This window comes from Hippoglossus stenolepis, chromosome 17, assembly GCF_022539355.2.
Source record: "Hippoglossus stenolepis isolate QCI-W04-F060 chromosome 17, HSTE1.2, whole genome shotgun sequence".
Classification (NCBI taxonomy): Eukaryota; Metazoa; Chordata; class Actinopteri; order Pleuronectiformes; family Pleuronectidae; genus Hippoglossus; species Hippoglossus stenolepis.
The window spans coordinates 19045268-19060194 of record NC_061499.1 but is presented as its reverse complement, the minus strand read 5'-3'; the positions used below and the strand labels follow the sequence as shown (position 1 = coordinate 19060194).

The following is a 14927-nucleotide window of genomic DNA, read 5'->3' as shown; positions in this document are numbered from 1 at the left end:
TCTTCACAGATCTTAATGTTGAGAAGACAGAAGAATCATATCTTCCACTGATTCAACTGTGTGACTGGCTGACTGCTTTATAATGGGATGCTTTAGGTCAGCATGGCAGCGGACGTCCTCCACAGCGACTGGCATATCACAGCTAAATTGCCTTTTGCCACCATTTTGCATTTGATGGTATCATTCTTCTGTCAAGCAGTAACACTTTAGTAACACAAGTGAAAATTATGAAACGTGACCGTCAGATGAAGTGGATATAAATTGAAGGAATTCACCAACATTAAGTTGTTCCACTTGTCTACCTGAGGCTGTCCTCCCATTTTATGGAGGACTTGCATAGTCGCCTGACGACTGGGGAGCAGTCCGGAGGTCAAGAACATTGTCAACCTGAGTCTCCTCACCGTGGCCTGCAGCCTAAGTCTCCCTCCGAGCCCAAACAGCAGACAAGCTCCCCAAAGCACCATGGCATGCAACAGCAACCCAAACAGTCCAGAAGACCGCATCCTGAACGTAAGCGTCTCAGGCATCAGCGGCAAAGCACTAACTCAGATACAGTGCCGGAACACAAAAATGAAGCAACAACAGAAACAAAAGGAACCACAGTTCCTTGTGACAAACTAGCAGTTGACCCAACCCAATCTAAAGCAGAAAGCCAAGAAAGCACCCCAAAACAGAAACGAGAGCGTAAGCCTCAGAGACCAGGAAAATATGTCTGCACTTACTGTGGCCGGGCATGTGCAAAACCTAGTGTCCTACAGAAACATATTCGCTCCCACACAGGAGAAAGACCCTATCCCTGTGCCCCATGTGGCTTCTCTTTTAAAACCAAGAGTAACCTGTACAAACACCGCAAATCGCATACCCACAGGGTGAAGGCAGGTCTGGCACTTGGGGAGCCAAGAAATCTCGAGGAGCAAGTCACCGAGTCAGAAGATGAAACCAGACAGCTATCATCCACTTCTTCCCTTACTGAAAGACAAAGCAGTGTAACCTTGATGAAGAGTCATGAAACAGACAAGGCCAAAGATTGTACTGCAGGAAGTGATGACTCCAATGCAGTAAAAAAGAGATTAGCTCTGCGTCTAAGTAGAGGAAAACAGACTCCTCAAGATTCATCGGATGAGAAGAATTCATCTCTTATTTTCAGCAGTAAAGGCAGTACAGAATCAGGCTATTTCTCTCGCTCTGAGAGTACTGAGCAGGCACAGGACAGTCCCCCCAACACAAGTGCCAAAAGCTATGCAGAGATCATCCTTGGCAAATATGGACGTCTCGGACACCTACAGAGGATGTCTCGTCATCATAACCAGCAGCCCTCAGATCAGAAGGAAAAAAGCATCCCATTTACAGTGCCCAAGAAGCAGGTCATTGACCATATTACCAAACTCATCACCATCAATGAGGCAGTGGTGGACACTAGTAAAATTGATAGTGTAAAACCAAGGAGATTCTCGCTCTCTAGAAAGAATAGTTCAGAGACTCAAAAGGCTTCATCTATTAAAGAACAACTTATTCATAGCCCTAAAGCTGGAGATCCCGGCTATAAAAAAAACAGTGGCTCCATCACCATGGGAGTCCCATGTGAAAAATTTCATCATCAGTCCTTGGACCAGCCACCTGGCCAAACATCCAACGCTCCTCTGGTGAGAAGTCACTCAATGCCATCTGCAGCTAGTTCATTTGATACCTCCAGTGGTGGCTCCAGTAAATTTCGCCAAAGTCAGTCCTTTGATGAAAGGCAGCCTTCTGAAATACGGGCAGCCCGGCGTTATGGGATGCTAAGACGGCAGCCTGCTATTGAAATTCCACTTGGTGCTGAACTTACAAAAGAGGACCATGAGGGTTCTCACTCATTTTACCCTGACAGCAAAACCACTACACCTGACCACAAGCAAAGTCAACCCCAGCCATATGAATGCGAGGCCTGTGGCACTGGGTGCAAAGATTGGGAAGGTTATAAGAAACACAAGCAAAGCCTGTGCTTAGCACATCATCCCAGAAATGAGGTGGTAATTAGTCAAATGGCGTTCTCACAGTTAATTAACCATGCAGTCAGAGTAGGAGCTTCAACTGTGCGCAAGAGGAGGAAAGAGGAGAGTTTTGAATTTGATGACCCTTCCTCTCCTTCATTACCCTCTCCTGCCCTCTTGTCTGGACAGCTTAAAGACGACAGCAGTGTAGCTTATGAGGGCCCCAGAAGACCTACTTTGCAAACCTGTTCAGTAATTCAACATACTAGTTCATTTGAAAAACAAGAATCTTTGTGCAATGAGAATCAAGGCCCTGAGGTAACAAAAGACTCTCCACCTCATGAAGAATGTCAACTGCCCCCTCAGAAACAACCCCAACAACAGTCAACAAAACTTTCCACACGAAAGCTGGTCCGACAACACAGTGTGCAAGTTCCAGAAATACTGGTGACAGAGGATTCCAACATGAGCACAGTGACCTCTGTAGAGCCAGCCCCCACAGCAAAGCCTTCGGAGAAGCCTGATGAATTTCAGTGGCCACAGAGAAGCTCCTCTCTGGCCCAGCTCCCTATAGAAAAACTTCCTCCAAAGAAAAAGCGCTTACGTCTTGCTGAGGTTGCCCAATCCTCAGGAGAATCCAGTTTTGACTCAATATCTCTTCCCCATAGCCCTAGTCAAGAGAGTAGTGCATCCTATGCATCAAGTCGTTCCACATCCTTTGAGGAGTCAAATAGACCAGACATGGAGACCGCAACATCATCGCCACTGAGGAGATCCAGAGCTTCTCACATGCTCACGGTGCCTGGACTGCATCAGCACAGAGAGATGAGGCGTTCAGCTTCTGAGCAGGCACCTCATGACCCCCAACCAAGTATACTAATGGCTGAGACCCGCAGCAAGTCTTTTGACTATAGCTGTCTGTCCCCTGAGCGCACTGCAGTTGGCTGGAGGGAAAGAAGAAAGTGTCTCCTAATGAGACACACTGCTATTAGAGATCCAGATGAGGAGGAGGAGGACCAGTGCAACATACCAAGCCTTAGTCCTGAACGTGTCACAAGTAGCACATCTGCTCAAGCAAACCCAACCTCTTCGTGCAGCAGTAGGCCGCCTACTTCTCCTGTTTCAGGTGACACACTCTTGCGTTATCCAGTTCCTCAGTGGAAACTTGGTCAAAATATTCAGTTATCAGGCAGCACAGAACTCTTATATAGTCACGGCCCTTCTGTAAATACTGTAAAAGAGGAGACCTCACACATCCATACAGGACAGCCCCCTCCTCAAGCACCACAGCCCTATCTCACACCCGGACCATCAGGGGCAGCCAGAGCTCGCTACCTCCCCATGTCTACAGGGCTGAAGCTAGAGATTCCCTCACAGCATGACGATTACTCAGACACTAGAGTAAGTCTCTCCTACAGTCAACACTCTGCTCCTCACATCACTTCCAGCCTGGAATTACTGAGGCCGATGGCAACTCCTTCAGTAGCAGTGCGTCTCCAAACAGACACCCTCTCCCCAGCATGTGCCATATACACTACATTGTCTCAGTCTACATCTCTGAGGCCCCAGAAGACAGTTGATGCAGTTTCACACCATGCAGGTATTCCAGCAGCTGAGTACAGAAACCACAGGGACACAAGTCCAGATTATCAGTTGTGGTCTGATGATGGTCTAAGGTTATCAGGCTCAGGGGGCAACAAGCGCATGCTTTCCCCTTCAAACAGTGTAGAGCTCCCCCCTGAGTCACAACAGCAGCAGAAACGTGTAAAAGAAGAAGAGGAAGCGAGGGAAATGGCATGTGTTGACAAGGCATCAGTGGACCCATGTGGTCAGGAACTTAAACAAGATAATCAACCGTGTCCACCAGGTGTTTGTTCTCCCATCACACATGTTGGACGTTCTTTCCCCAGTCTGCTGTCCAGCACCTGTCATAGCTGGTGCTATTTAAACTACATCAAACCAAACCCTTCTACCCTTGATGAGCAGAAGCCCTCTGTGTACTCATCGTGGTCCACTAGCAGCTATAATCCCAACCCTCCTGGCCTCTCCAGCAAAACAGCTCTCTCTCTGCTGCACTGTAAGCAGAGGCTCAGTCCCTCTATCTACACTATATCCACCATGTCAGTCAGGACAACTGAGTCAATGGAGCAAGAGGACAACAAAAGACTATGCTCCACTGAGGTAATTACTAACCTCTGATTACAATTGTCTTGCGATCTATATTATAATGTAAAAGAATGTTGAGGAGCAAGTATGTTTAGCCTTAAAGTTAAATTGAGTTTGAGGTTGGTAGATTAGCATGGTGTCCTTGCTTTTTTTCCAATAGTGAAGTGTAAGGTTTCGGCAAACTTATATATAAACAATATTTTTGTTTAATTCCCTTGGCAGCCTCAATCCCAAAAAAGACTTAACTATGATTTAACTTTGATGGAACTAAGTACCGGGGAGCTGAGTACAAAAACAAGCAAACATGACACACAAAAGGAAAAAGATGTGCTTTAACAAATGCTATAAAATACAACGTTCAATGAGAATTCCCAATTTTTGTCTCCCTGGGCATGCTGGAGCAGAATTGGTGAATTTGCCCATGTCTCTTTCGAGTGTAGGTCTACAACAGCCAGTCATACGGCAGAGACCAGGAGGGGACAAGGAAGGGGCAGCTGTCGGCAGGAGACATCAGGTCAGACGGAGACGAGGTAAAGGAGGAACAGAAGAAAAAAGTGGAGGAAGTCCAGTCATGCTCCAGAAATAAAGAACCTCCTGAAGTTTGGATCTCTGAGGAGGGGTGAGTGTGGCCTTAACTGATGACATTAGTTTTACTGATGACATATTGTCATACCTCATGACTTGAAGGCTTGCGTCACATAGTGTGGTGTGTTTTGAAAACACCAGTGGTTGGCTGTCTGCACCAACAGAGCCCGTCTGTTGAGGGGATGAAGCCAGGGAGCTACCCAGCTTCCTCTGCTCCTGCAGAGATGAATTTATACAAACCATCACAGCCAGTCACATGGAGCGGCAACCCATTTTCAATCTCTCACACTGACCCCAATGAATTGAGTAGAACATTACACGTGGACATACAGGATAGCATGAAATGGAGCCTGCTATGTAGAATGGGATAAGATCAAGATTTGTAGATTTTAATAATCTAATACTGTTGTTCATTCCACTAAACAGCAGAAAACAGTGAAAACGTCACATCACTATTTTCTCAAGTGTCTTTTTTTAAAATCCCCCAAATCCCGAACTTACAATAGGAAAACTTATGTCTGATTGGCTGTCACATATCAATTACAGCTATAAAAGTTATCTCAAACAATGACGCAAGATTTTAACATGTAGTAGTGTTCTACATCAGTGTGCAATACAGTATATTAATTGGTATATTATAATGCAAGTTACCATAGCAACATTACTTAGCACTGTTACCAGATACTCTCTCTGCATCGGACCTAGTGAGTTAACATTATGAACAAAAATGGTCTAAGACTGGAATACAGCCCACTTTATTATGTTTTGATAAGTGGCAACAGCATAAGAGAAACAGTCATCTGACAAGAGGATGTAAACTGATGCAGTCCTTGTATATGTTGTATGGTAAATGGTCTGTATTTATATAGCGCTTTTCTAGTCTTTTCTAGTCTAGTCTTGATGACCACTCAAAGTTTTATAGTACAGTTTTTTTGCTATTCATACATTCACACACACATTCAGCAGCACCTTTTCAATGAGGCGGGGTTCAGTATCTTGCCCAAGGACACTTCGGCATGCAGAGGGGGAAGACTTATCATTATTCTAAAAACAATCTAAAGAGAGCTGCAGTGTCGCAGAGTTTTCTTGGTGTGTCTCCTGAATTCGCTACATGTGTCACTCAGTACTTTTGAACAAAGCGATGCAGAGAGAGGGTATAGAGGTGCCATCTGTGTGTTTCTTTCTGTGTGTCTGTGGATAAATCCCTGTTGTGAAAAGAATGAGTCATCCTCACACCTGCACGCTTTCTCCGTCTCAGTCGTTCTGAGCCACAAAAAGACAAAAACTATGGCAGAAAGCTTGTCGAACTCTGGCATTTTTGTACTGCTGCCATTTACGGGACGGCAAGGATCTTGGGCGTGAATAGGTCCTATGACTACAGCTGCTCTATAGCGAGGGAAAGTAGCACATAGGCACGGTTGAAAAAGTGTTCTCTTTCATGAACTTGAACGTTTTTTGAGACTGTAAAAGCAACCGTTTATGATACCTGCAGAGTTTATCCAGCCGTGAAGCGTGAAGTGAAAATAGATGGAAAAACTGCCGATTATAATCAGAATGATTGTTTGTCGTAGGAATGTGTTTTCATTTTCAGTGTTTTTTCATGCTTATTTGGAGCAGCAGCTGGTCGGGGCCAGGGTTTCCCTCCCTCTCCAAACTGTTTTTATTGGCCGGCCGCAGCAAAGCCCGGACCTTGGGACACATCGTAGTCTCCCCCTTGTTTAGACTCAGTGGTGGTGTGAGCTGTGATGGGGTTATAAGGCAGTGGGAGGTGGGCGGGGGGTGTCTGGTTTTGGCTTATGAAAGCGGCTCTGTTGAAGCTGAAGTGGGTGCCTCGCTGAGAGACCCTCAGTGTACATGGAGTGTTGCACCCCAGGCCCTGCTGCCACGGTGTGAGCTCACTTTGTAGCAACGTCCAAACAGATAGCGCACTCACACTGGATAAATACAGGCACTAAAAAGCTGCTTACAGGTGCTAAATTACCTGCTGCCTGTCTTTCAGCTCCAGTTACCCTCATTGATTGTTACTATCATTCAGAAAGGAGCGGCATCAATAGACAACTGACAGGGAAACGCTCTAAGGAGCAAACTGAAACCTCTTGCTCTCTTTGCACCTACAGATCAAATGAGAAGTATGGTCCAATGCGTTGTGGAGGTGGTGGGAAGTGCCAATGTGAGGATTGCGGGTTCCCCCTTAAGAATGCTAGTGTTCTGCAGAAGTGCACAAAGTCCCCTCCCTGTAACTGCAGTGAGTGTCACATTGCCTTCAAAGCCAAAGGTAAAGGCAGGATAATAAAAAAATACTACACCAGGATTTTTGATGCTTCTCTTCTGTTGATTTCTCACTTCTTCTTGTGTATCTGCAGGGAACCTCACCGAACACCTGAGATCTAAGCCTTGTGGAAAAGAAACCTGTTGTTATACAGATGACAAAGTTAAAGGTATGCTATGTTTTTTATTATTATTTTTTTGTTTTCTACTAACTCACTGTTTATATTTGTGGATTAACCAGAACTAGCATTTTCTTATGTGGACGTGTCAAGTGGCGCAGATTTATGTCTGACTCTCTTTTAAAAACATGATTTCCTTACTGTGCTAATTTGATCAGTTATCCTGCACAGTTCTGGGATCAGCTGGTCATCTTTCTGTTATAATAATAGTCATGGTGACTAATAAAGATGTGTTGCTATTTGTTTTTTATCATGCGTTTATAACAGTATTATTGAGTGTGACTGTACAAAATGCATTTTTTCTTCATCCAAAACACAGACTCATTGGATTTTAGTTCCACTATTACAAATATATTGTTATTGTGTAACAAGCTAAATCTTCAAACTTGTATTTGAAATAAAATATACTGTATATTGGGTATTTAATAAATATGCCTCCAGACCAACTAATTAAAAACCCTTTGGTTTAGTCATTGTTTGTGAAGAATGTAAATATTCTTAACAACCTGCATCATCGTTCTGATGATGGGAAGCATCAGGGGTTTTGAGCAAGGTCACCATATTGAAACAGCTACTGCAACACACAGTAAGCTAGCAGAGGAAGTTTAAGCTGGTTTACTTAAAGGTAAGGTTGGTAAATTGTTTCAGCCGAAGCAGAGACGATTGCCAGAAGTTAGCGTGTCCCGGAAAGGTTGTCTTCTAGCAGTTGTCAGGCAGTGCATGTTCATGTGTTTTGAGGGTGTAGCTTTAGCAAGAGGGCTGATGATAGGGGGTGGGATGTATCTGTTGCATATTTACAAAGTGTGGCCTGCTCTAGCTAGCTTCTCCATATTACAAACCCCTCGCTTTAACAAGCCCTATATGGTCTTTTTAATCTGATATCTGTGCTGGATGTCATGCTACCAGGTTATATGGTCTTTCTCATAAATGTGGACCTGTGTTCCCACCTGGGAGAAATATATGGCATTCTGTGTGAGCGATCAGTTATTTACTGTAGCCAAGTGACCAAAAGTTTAGAGACCAGAGAGGGAACAAACAAAAACACAAGGTCAATAAACTTTATTACCACTGCAAGGAGACGTGATGTCTTTCCTCGGCTTGTGAGCTACTGTCACCAGTGCAGTGTGTTTACTACAGGGATGTTTTCATATGAAATGAATATCACACAGAAAAGATGGAGCTCACTCACAATTTGAATTGCTCACCTGGTGCATAAGAGGCTCAATCCACATGTTCATTAGTCCCTGTTCAGCCTACAGACTTTACATTGTAGGAAAATGTTTGTGTTGGCGTCAATGTGCCCACCAGTTAGTTGAATCCATGCGGACACTACACTACAAGGCCAATGAATACACATAGTCATCACTAAGGTGCTGTATCTATCCCAACATATGTCCGGTACACTTGATGTAGAATTCTAGTTAACATTGAAGTGGGTTTGGCAAGCAGGTGGCGAGAAAGTAAAATTTGTTGAAATTTCCTGCCCTAGGAGTCTGTGAAGACCGTCCACTTCACCCAGAGAAACAAAAAGATCCCTCTGATCTGGGTAAAGGTGGACATGATGAAGATCACAATGCAAAGGACAAAGATGGTAGACTTGAAGACAACTGGCCCAAGGCTTCTGAAAGCCAGTTGATAGAGCCTGAACCCAGCCCATCACTCATACTCCCCCCCAAGGATTCTGCCCAGAGGAGCTCGGCCAAAGCCAGGAGGGGCCTTTTCGCCCGCAGATGCCTTGATTCTACAGTATCTGTGTCCTCCAGAGGCTCCTGCTCCCCTAGTACTCCATCCCTTACTCCTCGAAGGGAGCCGTCTCCACCTCGTAGCCCATCACCCATGCCTTATCCCTCCTCCTCCCTCTCACCATCCAGTTGTCATGTCTCCACCTCCCCGCTGAGACCAGTCTCCCCCGTTAGAGGTCTTTCACCTGTTATGGTCCAGCCCCATGGAACGTACTCCTGCGGGTCCCTGGGCTCCCTCGCCGACATCTCTATTCGGCATCGAACCAGTCTTCCTCCATGGGACCGACCGTCTACAGCAAGACTGGTGAGTCACTTCAGCTTTGGTTTCAAAAACATGGTGGCATAACATCTGTTGACAGCATTTTGATTAATATTCTACAAATAATATTGATTATTTCTAGTTGTATTACCGTCTGGATTTTGCAGTGTATAATTAACACTGGTCAAAACATGGCTTTCCTTCAAACCACAGTCTTCGCTCACCTGTGACTCGATCCATCTCTGTTAGTTTAGCCTACAGTTTTAAATATATCAGCTTTTGGCTGACAAAGCTAATCTTGTGTGGCTCAGTTGAATCCCAATGAGTCAACACCTAGAACAAATATAGATAGCCTGGTACATATGAGGTTATTTTAAAGTCGTACATTTATTGGAAAAGGAAGGAAAGGCAACTCTCTTGTTTTATATCACTCACGACCAAAGCCTGCAGCTCCCGGCCTTAAAAAAAGTAGACACAACATGTTTTCCCTGGGCAGCCGCTGATAAAATGAGAAGCAGGCCTATCGTTAAATACCAACTATTGAAACCACATGTCCATGACAAAAACCACATGGGTGAATATCTCAGTTCACCCTAATAAAAATAAAAAATAAAACGTGTCTGCTCAAAACTTGTGGTTATGTCATGGTGTAACCTCACCACTTCCTCTTCACACTAATATAGGTCTCACAGGAGGAGATACTAATTTACATCCTCTACAGGTTCATTTTTTCACATCTGTACACAGAACTTTCTTTTCACATAAGCTACATCTGTAAACTGGTTGTTTTTGGAACGCAGAGTCATATTTATGTCTAAATATTGGATGCGAGGACCTACCACCTACAATGAACCTGCCTCTGTGAATGAGAAGACCCTTCACTGTCCTTAGCTGCTTTCAGACATGCACTGAACTCCAGAGATTATCCGCACTACAAATTATCTGTGGGCGTTCACCGCCTGGCCCCAGAGTGTAAAGTCCGCAGAAAGTCACGAGAAATCACTGTGAGCACACAGCATCTCCCTCTGGATTCACCGCGAACGAGTGGGGGGGTGGATGGCGCTTTTAACATGCGACAGCTGCAAAATTGAAAAAATCGAAAAGAAAAGAAATATCTCTGAGAAAAATAGCGGAGCCGCACACGTCGAAGACACCGACAGATGTATCAAAAGAGTTTGTGGTGATAAGAGCCGACACCGGTGTCTGTGTGTACTAAAGAAAATCACGTGATCTCCGCAGCAGAATTAATTTGTTACTTCCTTTCTCTGTTTGCTGCACTCGGCTGCTCCACCTCTCGCCTGAATAATGCGGAGGATTTGTTGCTGTTTTGAACGCCTCTGTGCAGAGAACCTGCGTTGTGCGTGTTTGAAAGGCATTTTACAATATACTGTATGTACTATACAGTATTTTCAACAAACTTTATTATATGATTTGGTTTCAATATTATTTTGCACACCATCTGTAAAATGTCCCACTCATTACATATTTTAATAATCGAACATCAAAAAAATTGTATAAACTTTTTTAAAAATATATATTTATAGTGGTATCAACTTAAAAAAACTGTATTGTTCAGATAACAATTTATTTCTGCTTTCAAATATTAACACATACATTATTTAATGAAAAGGTTTCTAGGGTTAGGGTTAGTTGTTACGAAATTATTCGGGCGTTGATACATTAATCCCCAACTGATGATCCTTTCTTTGTGAATTGGAGGATGTTTTCTGTCCCAAGTTGTTGTTGTCATTGAGTTTTTCCAAGAAAAATCGGGTAAAGTTTGTATCCTGGAAGTCCAAAGAAAGTGCACTTAAGGCCTTCTGCACTCACTGACTCTCTTTGTATGGGAGCGTGTCCATTACTTCACTGAGTGTGCCAGTGCAGGAACATCCAGACATTTGGATTCAAGCATGGTACCTCACCAGGAGACATGTTTGTTGTTTGTTGTTCCTGTCTGTGGTCTCATTAAACTCGCTCTCAGGCAAGGTGCCTCATAATGATGTCTTTAAAGAGTAACTCAGCAGCAGTCTGAGAAGCACTGTTTTACTGGGTTGGCTGGTGTGTACATTGTTGCACCTGTAACCACACCCAGCGGTGATGTCACAGGGTCCTGGCTTACACCTGTACATCAACGACATTAAACTACTTACCGTAAATAAAGTGGAAAATGAAGCCAAAATATCTTAGACAGGGCGCTGCGTTGTTGACATCATTTGGAGCCAGAGTCTGTGAGTAATGATCATGGAGTAGAGCCACAGTATCGAGGTCCTGCACACACACAACCAATCACGAGTCAGTCTCAGCTGTCAATCATGATGTTTCACCCTGTTTTTATGTCATCAAATGCCTCATTAAAACCAAACTTATCAAAAACGAAAACACATAAATATACACATCAGTGTGATAATAACTACTTTTGATTTACTTGAAGTGCTTAATTGATCCTGCAGGATCAGTGGTGTAGATAATGGATTGCCCATGTCCTCCCTGCCAACATGGAAGAGGTGGGGTGTATGACGTACTATGCAGCCAGCCATGCTTCTTAAAGCAACTGACTCAGAATCACAGAAAATAGAAGTGATTTATTTTTGCTATAGTTACCTTTGATGGTTTCCCTCGTGGACTGAACTCCAGACATTCTCCTGAAATTTGTGTTGTTTGCTTCAGAAAAATTGGGATAAACTAATAATGAAAACTGAATTCATTCACAACTTTATTCCTTAAACATTTTGAAATAAGGCATTTTAACTTACCATCATTAAAGACTGCATTAAGGTGTAGTGAGCCAGGACTGCAGCCAGGAAGCCCCACAATTGGCTGTGCGTCTTCGTGCCCGTCTGGTTGTGGTTCTGCTTCGGGTGGTAAGGGGATGCCATTTGCCATAGGTTGTGCAGGACACAGCACGCCAGGATTATGCTGCACATCTTCTCAGGTGTATATAGGAGCTTGCCGCCAGCGGTGTCCAAGCACATCCATCGACCCTTGAGCTGCCCAGATGTGCGCTCCATCACGGCGCGTGTGTGGGTATGGATGTCATTGTAGCGCCCCTCTTGAGGGATTTGAGGGTTGGAAAGTTGGAACAGAACTATATACTAAATAGAAATATCAGATTTTTGTCACTACCAATTAACCAGTTAAAAAGTTTAAATCAACTACAGATTTCATGGCACTAAAAATGATTGACCGATAAACAATTTAAGAAAGTCAAAACTTACATTTCAATATACATTCTCATATACTTTATTGTAAACTATCTCAACTGGTATAATTTGAAGATTTTAATATGATGAGGATGAAAGGGTTATTTAATATATTTGGTCCATACATTAGTAAATTTAATTATTGTTGTCTATTAAAGGCTTTTCTTATTTAAATAAATGGAGTTTTAATATACTATGAATTTAGTTAAAAGGGTGAGTGTTCAGATTTTCTAGGACTAGCCGGGACTTCATCATTTGTGCATACTCATAGTCTGAGGAAGTCAAACGTTCGTACGCACGGTTTAAACACAGATTTGTGCGTACCAACGCTGGTGTCGAATGTACTTTAAACATCAATTTATACGTTATGACCTGCCTCCTGCATTCTCTACCCAGACGCCACTCCTCACCTGAACGCTCCTGTTGTCGTGAACACCTCTGACGTGGGAATTTGCCTAATGTGAAAGGCAAACTCCCATTTTCTGGAGTTCGTGTCTGGAAACGGAACTAGTCTCTTTTTTAAAGGGAATGAAGGAATAAACAAACTGCCTCGACCTCTCACCACATTTTGACACATGAACATGCTGAAGTGTTGATGTAATGTGAGTCAATATGAGGCTGTTTAACGATCTCTTTTACAACTGTTCTGTAACTCAGCACTTCTCCAGAGCTCGGCTTTCATAAGTTGTTTTCTCAGCACAGAGGCTTAGTAATTGATGAGACACTGCTATTGATTTTCACTATGAACATTTTCATTTAAATCTGCTTTGCTAATGTTCTGTCCCTCTGTATCCTTGTTTAGTTTCTGGTGTAATTACCTAATTCCTCCTGCAGAACCATTCAAGTTTCATCTCCTCTTGTTTTGTTGTAGTCGGTGGATGAGGTTGGTCTGACCCACATCGCCCCGCATCCCCCGAGGCTTCAGGGAGCCTACAACCTCCTGAGTCACCTCCCTCTGCACTCTCAGCAGCCGAGCCGGGCCCCGAGCCTCCTTATTCCCATTGGGGGGATACACATGATTCAGCCTAGGTCCCCCCTCCCTCTTTACAGACTGGTGTGCAGCCCTACAGCAACCACAGCTAATCCCACCGGTACAGGGTCCTCCTGGAGACAGAGTGGCGCTGTGAAGGGGAGGTTTTCTCTGCTGCAGCGGCAGGATACTCTCCAAGAGACGTCGCCCGACAGCGGAGCCAGCCCGGCAGACCCCGTGGAATCGGGGGAAATGCCCAGGAGCAGCCGTTCGGACTCCCTGTCACACAGGAAGAGTCGAGGATACATCCAACAACTGTCGGGTCCAAGTACGCAGGTGAGGCCTGCGGAGGTGAACACGGACGCACATGTTACAGAGAGGTGTGTTTGCCCGGAGACCACCCAAGGCCAAAAAAAGACTCCTTCCTCCCAGACACAGGTGTGATTGGGGGGAGAGTCTGAAGGGACAGTGCAAAAGACTGAAAACCAGAGAGTGGTTTAGACTCCAAGGAGAAAAGGCAAGAGCACTTGAGCACCGCTTTTGAATGACGCTGTTATGTAATTATATGAATAATATATATAGACACTATGTTAGATATGCAGTATGTTTTGTAAATCTTTTTTTACCCTCTTGTTTGATGTCATTGGTGTTAATTTATTTATGTGCTATTATGCAAATTCTGTACTATATGCAAAAAGCAGCTGGAATGAAAATAGACCGTTTTAATCAATTACCCTATTTACCCCTTTGACAGCTCTAATATACTATTGCTGTGTTAATGTACTGTATTACCAAAATGGATATAGAAAGGTACTACAACTATTTATTCATCCTGACCAGTATTTTGAAGTGCAATTTTACGTCAAGATTGTGGTTTTAAAATGTCATTCTTAAAGGCTGTGATTATTATTATTATTATTTGTCAGTTTCTTTGTCGTTGTTGTTGTCGTCTTTGTTTGTGTTTGATGAAGCAGGGTTTACGATCACCTCCTTTTTCTAAAAGAAGTTTGGGATCAGGACGTTTGGAGTGCACTGACAAAACAATATCCAGAGGAAACCTGTTTCATTAACATGGTAGCTACGGTATAGTTTGTTTTTTCTTTTCATAAACAGATACATGTATTTTTGTGTTGTTGCTTTTATAAATGATACAATCACTGTCATTTTCATGTTTACCATTAAACTTCTCATTTTTACAGATTTATATTAAAATTGTGGTGCGTGTGTGGTTTTTGAGTCACTTACAACGACGGATACATTTTCTCAATGTAGGGAGGTGAAGGTCAGTCAGAGGCTGAAGGTAAGAAAGCCACATTTAAATGTGATAAACCCCTTTATGCTGTTTAGCTTTATTTCCTGTGAAAGTCACGAAATTGTGGGAAAATTCTTTATGTCAAAACTAGATCTGCTCTAAAATTAATTGGGTTCTTCCCTAGCCAATGCTCCATCCCTTCACCAAGTATAGTCCAAATCAGTTCTGGGCTTTTTATGTTTTGTGTGTCCTGATGAAAAATAGGTAATATAATAATCATTATTTATATAGCACTTATCGAAAGATGGTTACAAAGTGCTTCACAAATCGAAGCAA

General features: G+C 43.4%; 1 protein-coding gene across 1 annotated transcript; it reads left to right on the top strand.

The window, feature by feature from the left end:
• Positions 1-13: 13 nt before the first annotated feature.
• hivep3a (HIVEP zinc finger 3a) lies at positions 14-14551 on the top strand. Its single transcript, XM_035183784.2, has 6 exons — positions 14-4151; positions 4577-4755; positions 6839-6996; positions 7085-7159; positions 8658-9214; positions 13241-14551. The coding sequence occupies exons 1-6, from the start codon at positions 324-326 to the stop codon at positions 13781-13783; spliced, it is 5340 nt and encodes a 1779-aa protein (XP_035039675.2). The 5' UTR covers positions 14-323; the 3' UTR covers positions 13784-14551.
• The last annotated feature ends 376 nt before the right edge of the window (positions 14552-14927 follow it).